Here is a 17,707-nt window from a genome sequence, read left to right as displayed (position 1 = left end):
TAAACTCTGAGTACTTGAAATAGATAATTGAAAATAAGATAGTTCTGATGACTGGAGAGTGCAAGCTATAATTTGATGGCTGTATTTGTCTACACAGTCACAGACAATTCTTGAAAGTTCATCAAGATGCCATGCAGTTCTTTTTTTTATAAAGACTTACGGTGTCTAATCCTTGGAGACCTTCCATGCCGAGGCCTGATTTGGGATGGGGTGGTGGGGCAAAACTTTTTTGGCGACTTCATGACACACCCTCTTTAGTTCACACTTTAATCTGGAGGCCGCCTTGAAAGTTTCCAGGGAGCCCAGTGTTCATTCTGCAGGGTTCATCTGTTTCAGAGCTACCAGGGTGGAAGTTGAATACCGTAATGGAAAAGTTTGCATAATAGAAGTATTTATAGCAGACTTAGTAGACACATTCAAGTCAATGTTCGTTAAATGCAGGTAGAATATAATTGTTTCCTATTTGATGCAAGTGTTGGACTAGCTAATGCTCTTCTTATCCATCTTCTAATATTTTAGAATCTGTTAGGCAGTCACTGCAGTCTTCAGTCCTAGTCTGAATATTAAAATGTATTTTAAGTTGGTTTAGTTGAAGTCTGCCCAGGCCATCAGATGGGTGATTCTAGAATGCAGATCTAGCTTACTGAAGAGTTGGAAGGCTGCGCCCAGGAGGCTAGTTTCCGATGAAGTGAGCTGTAGCTGACGAAAGCTTATGCTCAAATTTGTTCGTCTCTAAGGTGCCACAAGTACTCCTTTTCTTTTTGCAGAAGGTGTCTTTCTCTCTGTCCTCACAGAGATGGGAAACAAAGTCTGGCCTTTCTTCAAATAAACTGAATTCCAGTTTAAGGCCTTGTTAGGAACTAGGTAAACTGAGATGGGGGCATTGAATTGATGTAGGCTAAGCAGGAGTCCCATCTGTTTTTAAAGAGGCTTACAACATTTGATAACTTCTGCTTTAATTAGTTATTTAGGAGGAATCGTTTATGAAAATAATTGTAGAACTCAGTTATAACTTTGCATTCCAAAAATGATCCTATGAAGTACAAATATTAACTTTATATGATTCTGTCCTATGCCCTAATCTGATCAATTTAAGACCTGTTTATCAAGTCAAAGATGATGCGAAAAAGTTATTTTAACTGGTAGCTGTTTTATCAGCCATCTTATTTAAAAAGCTGTGGAACAGTCTCTGTCCTTAACTTGTTCAAGAAATATTTCCTCCTTCTGTGCATTCAATTCATAAGAAAATAAGCATTTGGTACCCAAATTGCATAGATACTTCTACGAATAAAGCAGTGATGATGAACTTGGTATCTTTTTGGGTAGGTAGGAGTATGCAGTCTTTAAAAAAACGTGTTATAAATGAGAGAGGTAGTGACTTGTATTCACATGTTTCTCTTATTGTACTATTTTGAAAGTTTACTTGCTTTAATTTGATATACTTCAAAAGTTTAATATAGTACTTAATAGCATTTGTGCATAAACTTCTCAGACAGGAAAGTGATAATTCTAAGTACTTTTCACATTTCTTAAGCATATGTTTGCTTGTGTGTGTAGCATTCTGGCTATGAGAACTATATAATCTCAGAGAATATATTTTAAGATTCATTGCTTGTACAAACATAATCAGATGTAGGACAAAATAGAATTAGTGTATAAAGCTTGACATACTCAGTATTTGAAAATATTCTTGTGCTTTGAGTTATGCTGGCCTGGCCACACATTCTGATGTATTTTCTCCATAGGTATATGGTGCTACATATCTGCAGAAGCTCCTGGAACCTTTATTGAGGACTGTGATCACATCCTCTGAATGGCAACATGTCAGCTTTGAGGTGGATCCTACAAGGTTTGAAATGTGAAAAAAATTATCATCATCATTATTTATAAGCCTGTTTCCCATCCACACTAATTTGACAGAATTGATTTTTTTTCTTTGAGTGCTTGCTCATGTCGACTCCATTCTAGGTGTGTGCGTGCCCCTGTGCGTAGTCGTCAGAGATTTTTGCCCTAGTGGTATCCGTAGGGTTGGCTCTGGCACCCCCTTGAGTGCCGCGCACATGCGTCGGTATATCGGGCACTGCCAGCCCTACGCCCACTCAGTTTCTTCTTACCGCCCATGGTGGTTAGTCGGAGTGCCTTCCCTTGCACAGCAAGGGCTAGCGGTTTCATCTCTTCTACTTTGAGCCTTAGGGCCTTGTAAATAGTTTGTTTATAGAAGTTAGTGTTAAGTAATTGTTAAATGTAGCTAGAAGTTAGTCCCATCGAGGATTTAGCCCCAGGCGGGACATTCCCTGGTCCTTTGGGGTTTAAACCCTGCTCAGACTGCAACAGGCCTATGCCTGTTAGTGACCCCCACAGCAGTTGCCTCAAGTGCTTAGGGGAATCACGTGTGAAGGACAGGAGTTGTATCTGTAACCATTTTCGACCCAGGACTCAGACGGAGCACAACATCCATTTGAGGGCTCCCCTCATGGAAGCTGCCCTCCAACCAGCTTCCGAGCCATCCCAGCTGGACTTCACTGCTAATACCTCTGTCTCAGTGCGTAGCACGCCCCCAGCACTGCTCTCTGTCGCCGTGCCCAGGAAGAAGACCAAGAAACAAGGCTCTCTGGCACCAGGGAAGAAAGGCCATCGGGCAAAGGAGCCAGTTCGGGCCGCCCACCCACATTGGAGCCACATGGATGTCTCTCCCCAGTCAGGGCCCTTAGTCCCCCAAAGGATCCACTGCCAACTCCAAGGAGCAGTTGGGGACGCAGACTTGTGGCGGGATCGGTGCCTTCCCAGGCTCTCCTGGAGCAGAGAGATCAGAGGCCTCTACCACCGCTGGTGGCACCGCGTGCGCCCCAGGGAGCGGCAAAGGCTCCCTACAAGTGCAGGCTAGTCGCCAAGACCCCCCAGGGGCAGGTGAGCACTGCCTGTCTCCTGAACCGAGGCAATACTCTCCGACTCCATGCCACAGATCTACGGCTTCGCAGTCCAGGCCTTCAGGGGCTCACCCTAAATCACCGGCACCGCGTTCGCAGACTCTGCCCTCTTAACGCAGGTCGCCTGGGGGAGTTACTGGTCTCTGTATTACCAGCACTGTTCACCCTCCCGCTGGTCATCTTCTCGGCGTAGGTCCCCATCACCCGCTCTGCGGGAGTGATCTCCATTGCGGTACCGGTCCCATTCGAAGCGCCGGTTTCCAGTGGCGACGGTCAGATGACAGACGCAGGCATTGATGGCTCCCCCGTGGTCACCGCAAGAGGATTCCTCTGGCACGGAAGGGTAGGTTAGCCCCTTGCCAAGGCATCACCAGCTCGATTGGTCACTGGATGCTGCGTCGAGTTCTACGGTGCCACCTTGGCAGCATGGCCATTGGCCAGTGCCATACCTGAATATGGAACATACGAATCTGGCCTGATGTATGTGACTCTTGCCCATAGCTCTGCAGATCATTTGCTCTAAGCCAGTAAACCAGTTGCTCAGCTACGAAAGTTTTTCTTTTTATATGGCCTACTTTGTCCTGATTACTCCCATATCTCCTCAGAATATATACTAAATGGTTAGATTATTTTATAGTTGCTTTTTTTTTCTAACTCTGTTCTGCAAGTCTCTCTCTTTTTTTATTTTACGCTAGCTAAAATAGCTTTCCCAAAAAATAAGCTTCCTTTTCTGTGCTTTTATCCATGTCTTTGACTTTGGGAAGTGATAAATGGCCACATTTATAAATACCCCTTCTACCTGCATGAAATATACCTATCTATGGCTACCTCAGTAACTGCTTGAACTTTCAATAAAACCATGACCCTGACAAAACCTGTTACGTATGCGGATCTTAAGGCACAAACAATACCTGTCTTGTTGGAGATGTCCTCAACTTTATGATACCATTGCTGGACTTCTCGTCCTCCATGGGTATGTGAGACCCTAAACTGTGTTCATGGCGGTTAAGGGTAGTGATGGATGAGAATTCTATTATCATGATTTTTTTTACAAAGCTGTAAAATGGCCTGATATTTGTAAATTACTTTGTTCAACTCATTCTGCCTCTTAGGTTAAATCTATTGTGCAGATGTCTCTATTGGTAGGTCGTTGGCATTTCAACAAGGTTGCTAGTAACGTTACACTGAAACATGGCTGCTATCGAACATATAAGAGCAACTTGTATGTTTTTTGAATGGTAACATTTTGAAAGATTGTCATATGTATGGGTCTGTTGCAGATTGGAGCATACAGAAAGTCTTGAAGCCAACCAACGGAGTCTCCTGCAGATGACCGAGAAATTCTTCCATGCAATCATTAATTCCTCTTCTGAGTTTCCACCCCAGCTTCGCAGCGTGTGCCATTGTCTGTACCAGGTATGCCCACAGTTAGGGTTTAAATGTTGTAGAGATAGCAAAGGTCAGAATTTCTGGTTTAAAACTGTTATTTCATGCCATGGGCCAATAATAAAGTGCTATGACCATTTCTTTCTTAAAACTGTTTTATAGGATTTATGTAATTAATCCTCCAAGCTGAAATTCAGCATACATAATCTTAGCCTAGGGAATGAACTGTGTTTATGGGGCTGGCCTGCCACTTTGAATTCACACCTGAGCACCCTGAGCTAATAAGGGTGAGGTCATCTTGTCTTGCTCTAATACCTCTACTAGGAGACTGAAGGCACAGCATTGGTTAGCTGTGGAGGTAAGAGGGCAGCTGTTATTGCCAGAAGTGTACAGTGTGGAGCCTTTGAGGGTGAGGGCAACAAAGAGGGAAAATCTGGCAAGTGTGGAGGAAGATTAAACAAGTGTTTTGAATTTAATAGCAATATGCACATTTACTTTCTGTACCTGGAGTGACTTCCCCTGTATAAAATCCATTCAACTAATAGATGGTTTGCTCTACATAATAGTATAATTATCCATCCATCGATCTTTAAAAAGATCATAGGTATGTGTTAGCTGCATAAATACAAGAGCTATTAAAAAGCCTGCTTGGTCCCTGAATTTAAATAGTTGTCTTCAGTTCTCTATTTTAAGTACAGTAAGTGCACAAACTGTTATCTTTGAAGTAAATCGTAACTGTTTTTCTGTTTCAGTAAAAAAACGTATAAAAACTATTATCCATGTTAGTTCTGCAGAAATATTATTCATCAGATACGAATGAACAGAACTATTATTCATCAGATACGAATGAACAGAACTAACGGTTTAAAATGTTCTTCAGCTCACTTTATTGTGAAGCTGGTTAAAATGGAAAATATCATACAAGCTTCACAGATTGAGGGTTTCTTCCTATAACTCTATTTTATACAAATTTTCTATTGATTTTAGTAGAAGCTCTTATTTGACTCCTGTCATTTTAAAATAACTTCTAAATTCCAAGTTGATGTTGCATCAGTAAGTTTAAATTTAGATTGTCTCAATCGGCATATATCCTGAAATGTTAATGGCAATATGTTAGTAGAGAGTTGTCTTAGGACTTACTCTTGAAGCTAGTAAAACTTGCGGACTCAGGAAGTGTTGTGTCTGTGAGCATAGAGAGAGCCAAGCCAATGCAACATTCAGTCTTTATTCCTTTGTCCCACATGTACTGTGCTCTCTCATCGAGCACTTTCTGAAAGATTTCTCTAAGCTCTTATACTTAATCATATAAAAGCATTCTCTATTATGAAGCTATATATTGTAAAAGGAGAGAAAGTTTTAAGTTCCATCTATTGGCAGGTAGGACACTGGTAACCTTAAAATGGGGTGGTGCAGCATATGTTCTGCACCTAAGAAAAGCCATACAGGGTCAGACCAAAGGTCCATCTTGCCCAGTATCCGGTCTTCCAACAGTGGCCAATGTGATGTGCCCCAGAGGGAATGAACAGTAATTATCAAGTGATCCATCGCCTGATGCTCATTCCCAGCTTCTGGCAGTCCGAGGCTAGGACACCATCCCTGCCCATCCTGGCTAATAGCCATTGATGGACCTATCCTCCATGAATTTATCTAGTTGTTTTTTTGAACGCTGTTACAGTCTTGACCTTCACAACATCCTCTGGCAAAGAGTTCCACAGGTTGACTGTGCATAGTGTGAAGAAATACTTCCTTTTGTTTGTTTTAAAGGTGCTACCTATTCATTTCATTTGGTGACCCTGAGTGGTACCACATCTTGGATCTGAGTGGTATCCAAGTTTAATTTTAAAGGTGGGATGCAAAAAATCCAGGTGCAAGTAAGGAATAAGATGATGCAAAAACAGAGACCCCATCTGCAATTACTTTTGTGTTGAAGCCAATACAGCAAAGAATCAATCCTGTTTGGCAGCATGCATTTCCGTATGGAAAAGAGAAAAAGATACTTTTCCATAGCAAATAATCCTGTCTTAAGTTATGGGTGAACACACTTTCCTGAGCTATTTGTGTGTTATAAAAGAATTACCCATACCGGGGTAGACCAGAACTACTGCATCGCTGTTTTCTACCCACTGACTATTCCTTCTATAAATGTAACTTTTTTGGCTTTTAAGATGAGTACTCTACAAACAATGCATTGTTTTTGGTGCTGATTGAAAATATAGGACTCTTCTTGAATTCCTGAAGATTATTAGATATCCAAAGCAAATTGAGCAGAGATTATTTTATTTTTTAACTTTTTAATCACAGGTCTTCAAGTACAAAATGCCAAATAAGGGGAATAAAGAGAAATACATTGATTTCACAGTCAAGTCATTGAAAGATACCTCTCATCAACTCTCTTTTATGTGGGTCTAGATCTACAAAAATAGCTTGTCTGTGATATAAAATAGTCTGATCGTTCATTTTCTCTCCATCTAGGGGTGGTTTTAGGAAGTTGCATCCAGTGGGCTTGAGGGGATGACAGGCAGGTTTCCTTTCAAGATGAAACAAATACTGCTTCATGGATGATGTGCGGGGGTGTTTTTAACATTATCGACTGACAACTTTAGATAAAACCTTGAGTATTGCTTCAGTTACTCGATGTTGTTTCCTCTGGTCTAGGTTCTGTCTCTTTGTCTGAGCTAGTTTCTTATATGCTATTACTTAGCAAAATTTGTTGAGATAGAAATAGGTTTGAAAATATTCTAACAGTTACATTTGTTTGTGTACAGAAGTTTTTTAGTTCAATTCCATGGCTACTGGAACATATACATTGAGATATTGCCAAAGAAAATCCTACAGAGGACTACTAAGATACATTTTTACTTCTCACCTTTTGAAGCATTTATGTACCAACTAGGTTGCTCTTGGAACCAAGTGTCTCATTGGACTTTGCCAAAAAGTACAAATAAGAGTAATTGGAAAAATGAGATTAATTGGAAAAATACAATACTAAAATAAACTAGTCTTCATCTGGCAGTTGAGGAGTACTTGAGGTCTTTGAACAGTCTGCTATCTTCAGCCTGCTGTAAATAAGGCTTGATTTTGAATTTGTTGTGAATAGCCTTTTATTTGCATTTCTTTCCCCATTGTCTCCTACTTTCTCCTCTTTACGCCACATTTGGTTTATCAAAACATTCATTAGCTTATTCCCCTACATTCAAGTACTAGAGAAATTTGAAGATGGTGGCCAAGACTAAAGAAATGAGAATTATGTCTGAATTGTCATTCTTTATTTTGCATTATATAACTCTACTTTTAGAACGCTATGGTTCATATATAACATACAGCCCCCATATATAATAATTTTGGCTGGGAAAGAGTAAAACAGTTCTTTTAAGCAACCTCATAAAAATCCCTAAGGGAATCTGCCATCTCCCAGCATGAAGTGTATTCAGTCTTGCAAATGGGACTAATTTTGCAGTATTTTGGGGGGCCTTATAAATGGATGTGAAGGAAATACTAATCAGAATTGATTCTGAAAATGAATTGCTTTCAGTTAATGCAACAATCTCATTAAAACAGATTTAATTTGGATAGTCAGGACCACACTGAATAGCACTTCGGGTAGTGCGAATAGAATTCATGATAAGAGGTATTTCCTCGTGTAAATCACCAACACGTAACTAATAGTTAAGCCTCTGGTTATTGCAATGGTTAGTACACATGCTCACTCATTTTCAGGTAACTTATTCCATATGTTGTGCAAGATAGGAAGTCGAGAACAAACTCAGTCAACATACCATTATCAAAGAGCACTGTTTGGTGTGTGTAAAGAGACCTGTGTTTTTTCTTAACATGAGGATGGGATTCTGATTTGCTACAGAAATTTATTCCCTAACGCACAGTGTGTGTGGCAGTATCTATTTCTGAGATTTCTTTTGATTAAATAGAATAGAAATTTCAGCTGATCTTGTCACAACTTTTTTGTTGTGAATTGCCGTTATACCAGATTCAGCAGTGTGAAACTAGTTTTATTAGTAGGTGGATTTTGTGCTGAACTGATCATACATGTTAGAACAGTGGTTCTCAACCTATTTACCATTGTGGGCCACTTATGGAGCTCTGTTTTGTGGGCTACATCCACATGAGATATGTATACTACCTGTATGGCCCTGAGGATGTCACATGGGCCGCAGCTGTGTGCTGGTTGGATAGCAAGTGGCCCATGGGTTGAACCACTGTGCTAGAAGGTAAATATGAAGCGGATTGAAGATGAAAACTTTTCTGTAAATTTCCACCATTTTTATTTTGTAGGCTGTTACACAGACTTTATGGTATCTGCCAGAGCCCTGCACGGAACTAGTGTAGAGCCCTGCAGTGGGACTGGGATCCTACAGGACCTACCGCCATAATAGCAGGAAGGAGTGGGAGTCTGTATTGTGGGGTGGGATGGGATCCTGCAGATCCTGCAGGATCAGCTGCTATAATAGGTGGGAATGGGTATTGTGGGGCAGGCTGGGAGCGGGTATTAAAAATAATCCCGTGCAGGGCTCTAGTATCTACCCGAATTCTGACTTGTGGGTGGGGCTTTTTGTTTTTTAAAAGAGTGTCTTGTAAGCTTCCTTGTAACAAAATGCCAAATTTTAGTGTGGCCCCTGTTTCCTCCTTAATGCTATTTTATTGTAATCTGTATTGATGGTTACTGCTGCTTTATTCAAAACAGTTATTTTCGGCTAATGTGGAGGACATGGCTTTTATCCTCACTGGTGAAGTTGCCCTCTGTGCAGAGGGAACAGCACAGAAGGTCTGCGTTCCACTGTCTGACTTAAATCACAGTGTGAGGTGGTGCACAGGCCTTGGGCTGGCCCTTTTGACCAGGGATGCATTTCAAAAATGAACATAGTCTAGTCAAAGCTCTTGAATTTTAAATCTGTAGCAGTTTCTGCAAAGACCTGCTGGTTTTCTCAGTCTTTATTTACAGAAACTTTGTGCCATATTGTGCACCCATGAAAATAATTTAAACCATGATTGTGATCCAATTACGTTAAGATGAGAAAATTATGAATATGAATCATACATTAAACTAAATTTGAAGGACACACAGAGAAACTTGAGAAGATTTAAATCTAAAAATTATTTTTAAAAATGATGTAGACCTTCTAAAAGTTAAACTTTTGAAATATGCTATTTAAAAAATATTTGGGGGTATGGCAAAACATGTTTTGAAAGCTGAATATAATAATTTATGCCTGATATTGTTTATCATAAGCAAATTTAAGCATTTTAACCTAGCCAGAAATAGTAGAAATGATTGAAACCCAACATTTGCTTGCATGGTATTTAGTGCTTTGTGAATAAGATGTAGTAAAATAAGTATGTGGAATAAAAACTCCATCAAACTTTAGTTTATATATTTCATTTTTTGTTATGTTTGTTACATTTTATTGTGTAATTTTATGTACAAGTCAACATTGTTTTTGTTGCTGTATGTAGTTGGTGCTGTGACTTGTTTGTGCTCATCTCTGTTCTGTAGGCAACTTGCCACTCTCTACTGAATAAAGCTACCGTAAAAGAAAAAAAGGAAAACAAAAAATCAGTAAGTTTGGAGAACTTTTTATTAGCCATTTCTTTCAAAGCAAAACAAAAGTCTTTTGCTGTTTGTTCAGAACATCTTCACCTTAGCCTATTTGACCTTCACTATAAAATCATTCTACTAATTCTGGCACAAAAATTGCTTTCATTTCAATTAACACTGGAATTAAGTTTATATTTTAAATATTCTCTGTGTGCCTATTTGAGTCAACAAAAAGGCATTTTTAACCTTACTGCTTGATGTTCAATATTCTGATCTTCTATCCTTGCCACCATTTGCAATTATAAATAAACGTTAAAAGAAAATGACTTCTAGACTTTAGGAAAATCCAGGTCTGCTTTATTTCAACATCTTGGTTTGTAGATGTGTCTTTTCCTGGAAGTGGGAAAACTCAGCTTAACACAAATAGTGCACTGAAAAGTAGTTTCACTTCATTGTCTTGTGAATTGTTTTTTATTTATTTTCCCTTAAGTTTTGCCTTGTGAGTAACAAATAAAATTTAGCATTTGTACTTATACAAAATGAGCAAATCTCCTAAGGTAAGCCAGTACTGGGATAAAGAAAATAGATTTTAAATTGACAATTGAGTATTATGCTTTTGCTTTCCTTACAAGAAAATGTGTGTTGATATAGTAATGTAATTGGAAGTTAAGATTTATTGTGTCTTGAGTGATCTCTGCCTACAGTGTGTGAATGCTGTGGAGAATAAGATGCATAAAGGAAAAATGCAAGTTGAGCATTTTGATAATTCTCACCCATTTTTTTTTGCATTAATTGAGCAGAGTGTTAATCATGTTTGTATGCAAAAAGTGCAATCTGCACGGCATTATTCTGGAAAAAGGTAATCAGTGTTTGATGAAATCTTGAGAATTGTGGGTTTGTAAGTGAAGGGAAAAAGTCTTTAATATGTGCTATGTGTTAATGATATGTTTTCCATGGCATTTCAGGTGAACTAGAAGTTACATGACAGTCATTCTGTGTTAAGAACATCTTTAATAGGATTAGATTTTATCCTGAAACTTTTTTAAGGATTTAAATTTAAAAATCTTTTTGAAATAGAGTCTAGGAAGAAAACGGGATTAAATATTCTAAATTTTACTCTTGGAGATTTATTCTTGCAAAAGATGCAGTTTACATTAAACAGTGTCATTTATTTCCTCCTATTTTTGAAAAATAGAACAGTACTCTTTGTACTGAATCTGTATAGGATTGTCTTTAAACTTTACATTGCAAGGCTAAAGGCACATTTGAAACTTTTCAGAGGAAAGGTTGACCTTTCTTAATTTTATCTGATGGAGAATTATTCTGGTCCTAACATTTTTTTCTTTTCTTTTTTTCTTTTAAACTACTACAACATTGCCATTGAGAAATTATTGTTAAAAATCTGTTCTCTTTTTGATCCGTGAAAAAATGCTTTCTCCTGCTGGCTCTTTTGGCAGTATTTATCTAATCTAAATTATTCGGAGCCACACTGATAGATTTTCAATGATGTATGCATTGCTACACTGCTAATAAATAATTTTCAATGATGTATGCATTGCTACACTACTAATAAATACTTGATGTCTGAAGCAAAGTATTTATAGGAACATGAATTACTGAGATTTGAGACTATTAAAATTTAAGCTGTTGAAAATATTGTAAAATTTCATACTTTAAGACTTTTTGGTCAATAGCGGTTAATAGAAATCAAATTTTGTTGCTGTTTACTGATAAAGTAGTCTGGTTTTGATCGAAGTTTAAACTTTAATACAGAACTCGTGATGTTTTAATGGATTGTAGTACTAAAAAAATTCTATGTGACTTACTGACTTTTTTGAAAGCACTGCCTTTGAAAACAATATTCATTTATTTTGACATAGTGTATCATAGTGACATTCTATCCTTGTTCTTGGTGGGGGTTCTTCAAGTTTTAAGGTTCTTGGTACTTGTGATATTTGTAAAAGTAGTTGTGGTTCGATAACTAAAAGCTATTTTAAACAGGGTAAGTAGTCTGTTTAAATATAAATTAAAATGGGAACTATTACTCAAATATTTAAAATAAACTATAATCTGTTAAGTTTTCATGCGTTATTCATCACGCTTCTTCATCAGCAAAATTTACATGTGGAAGAATTCTAGGTTCTTTTACCCTTTGAAAATGAATTCTGAGGCCTGGAGAGCATGTACACCTGTTACTTGTAATGATGCAGGTTCACTACCACCCCTGGGAATCCTAAACCTTGATACCCGCCTTTCTCATTCATTAGACACTTCTATTGACATTTAAAGTTCTTATAGGCAGAGGTGTCCCTGAGCTATTGCTTGCTTTTTCATCATTAGCTGTTTAAAATATTCCCTGGTGAGCTTATTGAACTTCATGGTGTTCTCAGAGATCTCTATCAGCCTTCTTCTACAAGCAAATGAGAACACACACACTGATCCTGTTCAATCTGTGCTGTCAATTACCTTTTGAAGGTACTTTTTCCACACTAACAACTCGTTTGTGCTTTCTCCCCACTCCATTTCTTCAATGTACTTAAGACTAAGCATCAATAACATTTCATGGATGAAAGGTAATGAGACCTCTGAACTACCCTGAAGGGATTTTCTGCAGTGTCTTCTGCTGTTTCAGAAACCAAGAACAAGTAAACTAAAGGACTAAAGAACATAATACTACAAAAACTCATAGCAAAATTTAGGCTGTGGGGTCACACCATGGTTGTTTCAGCTGCATTCATGACAGCTTAAGTCCTCATGAATCCTGGAGACCTACATTCACAGTGACAAGATACCTTTATTTGTATTAAAATAACATTATTGCTGCATTTCTCTTTTCACTTCCCTTCTAAACAATAAGCTGTAGAACAATATATACTATCCACAGGCTATTTGGAAAAAACACATGCTCTTGGGTCCATCGCATTCCCTGTTTGCTTCTTGGGACCTTAACTAGAACTTGATAAAGGAGCCATCCTAAATATATAGTCATGAATATTTATTTGTAATTTATCCTTGACAGCATTGATTTTTGCAATGAATTTATTCTAGTAGCCTGCCAGTAATTTACGTGTAATCCGTAGTTATCAGTACAATTTCTTCATGGATTGTCTATCCTCAGTTTCATTCATTTTAAAATAGAGAAGGTAGATCAAGCTGGGGAACTTTAGGACTGTATTAAAAGCCCTGTGAACAGCAAAAAACCATACTGGTATATGTGATGACCAGATGAGTAAATCAACCTGTTTTAATATCTAGCCTCCTGCAGTTTTATGGAAAGGTGCTTTAAAGAACTAGTGTCAGGTTTGAAGGGCATGAACTTTCATATCTACAGAAGTATCTTTCACCATATTCCCAACAAGAGATTTTTCTAAAATTCCATAGTATAATTCTTACTGATGTTCTTCAGATGGCATTTCAGAAGTCTACGTAGTACATGTACTCCATTTAACAGTCTAGAAGGTTCTCCTCAGACCTCTGCATTTCTCAGAAACCTCATTCCAAAGATTTTTCAGATGAACTAACTTCCAGTCAGTTTAGCACTCTAAGCAGTAACAAGTTTTTGTTTTCAGCCCCTGAGTTCATAAGCCTTTTATTAAAATACAAAGATTCTTTAGGTAATAACTGAGAAGACTTAGTTTTTCTTTCCATATATTTCATTCTGTTCATTCTACAAAATATTCCAACTATTTTGGATTGGGTCCCCAAAAGTAGTACCTAAATCTACAGTTTTTCAGCAAATTCTGTCCCCATCTTTATATGATTTTGCTGGGCACTGAAGTGAATAAGAGGGAAGGGTATATGTGTGCAAGTTAAGAATAATGTTGAATAGCAGAATTCCTCTTTACCAATATAACTGATCTGTTCTTGATCGTATCATTTCATTTGGCAAAACTGTTGAAATGGTGAGTTATTTCTCCTCTTCGAGTTTTCTTTCAGGTTCCAATGAAGTCTTTCCTCCAAGGTTAAAAGTACCCAAGAATCATTATAATGTAAATTTTAATGGTGAAGGGGCTTCTGTGAGTAATCTTAAAAATCTGACAAATTAGAAACACACTTCCCATGTTTTTGACTGGGACATAATATATATTTGAATATGTTGGAATAATTGTCCACATTATTACTTTCTTAGTGACTAGTTATTTTTAAACTACTTCTTGGATTTGTACCAATTTGACCCTCTACTAAATAATTTCACCCACATAGGGATGGGTGTATGAAACTTGCAGTAAAATTATGTACGTCTGCTTTAAAAATCCCTCTTCCTCTTGCACTTAATTATCATGAAGGTGGTGTTCTTCCTCTAGGTTATTAAGCCATTATAACTCCGGATTTAAACGATATTCTCAAATCAGCATAATCCTACTCAAATTTATCAATCCTGTATAGTCCTGTTTATGGTCTGGAGTGATTGATAAATACTTAAAATGGGACTAGAGCGGAACACTTTTTTCAGCTTTCCTTCCTCTTTTACTTTAATTCAAACTGTAGCTTTATAATTCTCAACTTTACTTTTTAGGTTGTCAGCCAGCGGTTTCCTCAGAACAGCATTGGAGCAGTTGGAAGTGCCATGTTCCTAAGGTTCATCAATCCTGCAATTGTCTCCCCTTATGAGGCAGGAATTTTAGATAAAAAGCCTCCACCTAGAATTGAAAGGGGCTTGAAGTTAATGTCAAAGGTGAAGGATTGAATTTGCTTGTTTCTGTATTTTTATTTGGACTTACTGTGTTTTCTAGGTGATTTTAATTTGGCTTTAATTCTCTGTTTAAAAAAACTATAAGGAGACTTATCTCAGCTTTAAGTTTACTCTAGCCAGGACTTCAGTGTTTAAATGTATACGTTTTCTATTAATTTTACAGCTAATTTGAATTGCAGTTTCTGAACTATGCTTGGGTATATATCATAATTCTAATGTGCAGGCTTTATCTCAGTCTAGTTCTTGAGGGGAAAGATTTGTATAAAAAACAAATATTTTGATGTTTCCCAGTAACCCTGTAAGTTACCCTGAGTATAAAAGAGCCCTATACTGTTTGGCCTCCCAGACCTGCATTGCTGTTTTTTAATTCGGACAATTCTGTGTCAGAATATTAAGACTTGTTTGCACAGTTGTGCAAAATTCAAGCTTTGAGCTGCAGAGTTCTGACTGAAAATTAATAGCTCAGAAGTGAGGGCACAAGAAATTAAGCAGGACACACTGCTAACTGCTGTCTAAAAGGTAGTACGACTCAACCTTTTGTTCCTGTTAAGTTTCTGTTCCTCACTTCTGAAAATTATTTTCAAAGCCTCATGAAGGTTTTGAATTTCAGTGGATGTACGTATATCAGAAAACTTGACATGTATGTGCCTTACTGTCATATAAATATTTTAATGTTGAGTACGCCTCCGATGCCTCTAAATATACCTACATAGGAGGTTGTTGAAAAGCCAGTAAGGCTGACTACACCTTTTTAATGACTTTGTAAAAAGCAACTTTGATGAAGTACAAAGGTAATTCCACTGGTAGTTTACCTGAGAAATCTTTGCCACACATCTTAGATAAAAATATAGAAACCAGGCTTTCTCGTGGGCCTGTGGCCTGTAGTCAGCCCAAATATCTTTACTGCAGTTAAACAGCCGCTTAGCTTGAGCCCTGCAAGTCTACGTCAGCTGGCTCAAGCTAGTCATGGGATTTTAAGTGCGGGGTAGACATACCCTTACTGCACAGCAAGTTGGGCTGTTTGAAATAGTAGTACCTCAAAGTGCACTCACTTAGTAAGTGAATTTTGTAGCTGAAAAACTCTCTTCCTGTACACTTGATTCAACTAGTGACCACTAATCAATGTAGTTATGCGAGTACTGAGAGTTTGGGGGAAGAAAACACCATTCCATGGCTGCAAGAGGAATAAATACCCCCTCATTCTTCAAGCCTACATGAAAGGCAATGGAGTGAGCTTGTTCTGACTTGGCCCCATGCTCCCTGCCCTTTCTGTCCATTCCTGTAAAATTTCCCCCTTCTCACTACTAAAGGGAGCCTTTAAAGGTGCAAACACCCCTTTTCTTCCAGCCAACTGGACAAAGATTTATTTGCATAAAGGCTGCAGTGGGCACAGTCTACTAAATTGAAATTAATTGGGTTGTTCAACAGCCTTTTTGTGTGTCCCCTGTGGATTTTCATAGATAAATAGAAGTGGATGAATCTGCCAAAGTGGGAAGAGATGTTTCATTGGTACAGCTGGATTAAGTGTAATGTGTAAAACCTCTGTGTGCCTTTAACAATTCTATTTTCTATTTTACTGTTTAGATACTTCAAAGTATTGCCAACCATGTCTTGTTTACGAAAGAAGAACATATGCGGCCTTTTAATGACTTTGTAAAAAGCAACTTTGATGCAGCACGAAGGTAATCCCACTGGTAGTTTACCTGAGGAATTTTTACCACACATCTTATGTAAAAATATAGAAAGCAAACAGAAAAATGCTTTCTCATGGCTCTGTGACCTATTGTCAGCCTGCTGGACTGATTTTTCCCTGCTAATCGGAGCAATTGGTTTTCTGTCTCCCTTTAGGTTTTTTCTTGATATTGCATCTGATTGTCCTGCTAGTGACACTGTCAATCACAGTCTCTCCTTCATTAGTGATGGCAACGTACTTGCCTTACACCGTTTACTTTGGAACAATCAGGAGAAGATTGGCCAGTATCTTTCCAGCAACAGGTAAAAGATCTGAATGTGGGAGGGAGTTATCAATGCAATTACAGTTCAAGATGACAAATCAATTAATTCACATCCTGGGGATTGGCATGGGCAGGTTGACTTTCATTCATTAGCTATTACTTAAAAGAACATTGTACTAACCTACTTCTCTTATGAATTATTTTGTCTGAGGAGACCTTCAGTTTGCAATATCCATAACTTTCCATTGCAGTTCTTCATATTACTGTAAGCCACTTCAGTAATCTACTTGTTTGCCTATGTCTCATTCATATTGAGACCTGTGCATGAATTATGCTTTCTACTGTGAACAGATTTCTTATAGTTGTTCACTAAACCTGCAATAAAAAATTTAACATTCTTCACTTGCCTAAAAATACTTGGGACGCACAACCAGCTCATTCGTGGTAAAGGGAAGTTACTGGACCAAAATCAGGAGGGGGCCTGAGGGCTAAGTAGGATTTGTTGTCTCTTGTAAGTAATGTATTGTTTCTAGGGATCACAAAGCTGTTGGAAGGCGACCTTTCGACAAAATGGCTACTCTTCTTGCCTACTTGGGTCCACCGGAGCACAAGCCTGTGGCGGACACACACTGGTCCAGTCTAAATCTCACCAGTTCCAAATTTGAAGAATTTATGACTAGGTAATGGAGCTACTCAACATTGGAAAAATTGGCTTTTTTAAACTTTAAGCTATCAGTCTTGTAATTTTGATGTAGCATGTACAGTAACTCCTCTCTTAACGTCGTCCCGGTTAACGTTGTTTCGTTGCTGATCAGTTAGAGAACATGTTCATTTAAAGTTGTGCGATGCTCCCTTATAATGTTGTTTGGCAGCCGCCTGCTTTGTCCACTTCTTTCAGAAAAAGCAGCCCGTTTGAGCTAGCTGGTGGGGGCTTGAAACCAGGGTGGACCGGCAGTCCCCCATCAGCTCCCCTAAATTCCCTGTGTGGCAGTCATTCAGCAGGCTATCAATTGCCGGGCAGTTCAGCTGTCCCTCCCCCCCACTGCTGCTTGCTGCTCCTGCCCTCTGCTTTGGAGCTGATCCCGGGAGCCTCCTGCTTGCTGTGCAGGAGGTGGGGGGAAGAGAGGTGCTAATGTCAGGGCATCCCCCTCTCCCCGCTCCTGCTCCCCATCTCCAGAGTGGGAGTGGGACACAA

The 17,707-nt window shown here is 38.5% G+C and overlaps 1 protein-coding gene across 3 annotated transcripts in view; it reads left to right on the top strand.

Annotated features, from left to right (window-relative positions):
• The window catches only part of NF1 (neurofibromin 1), a 168,252-nt gene that overhangs the window by 59,012 nt on the left and 91,533 nt on the right, over positions 1–17,707 (top strand). For 2 of the 3 annotated variants that reach the window (XM_084650627.1, XM_084650625.1), the window contains 7 exons: positions 1,746–1,849; positions 4,208–4,343; positions 9,823–9,885; positions 14,381–14,539; positions 16,142–16,239; positions 16,406–16,552; positions 17,046–17,192. In XM_084650627.1, the coding sequence (XP_084506753.1) occupies positions 1,746–1,849; positions 4,208–4,343; positions 9,823–9,885; positions 14,381–14,539; positions 16,142–16,239; positions 16,406–16,552; positions 17,046–17,192 (854 nt within the window). The remainder of the gene's footprint in view (positions 1–1,745; positions 1,850–4,207; positions 4,344–9,822; positions 9,886–14,380; positions 14,540–16,141; positions 16,240–16,405; positions 16,553–17,045; positions 17,193–17,707) is intronic. The other variant, XM_084650626.1, reaches the window with a different exon arrangement.

The sequence above is a fragment of the Lepidochelys olivacea genome (genome assembly GCF_965140295.1).
Source record: "Lepidochelys olivacea isolate rLepOli2 genome assembly, chromosome: 17".
NCBI classification, from domain to species: Eukaryota; Metazoa; Chordata; order Testudines; family Cheloniidae; genus Lepidochelys; species Lepidochelys olivacea.
Note: the sequence above shows the minus strand (reverse complement) of the source record. Positions and strands in the feature narration are given on the sequence as shown.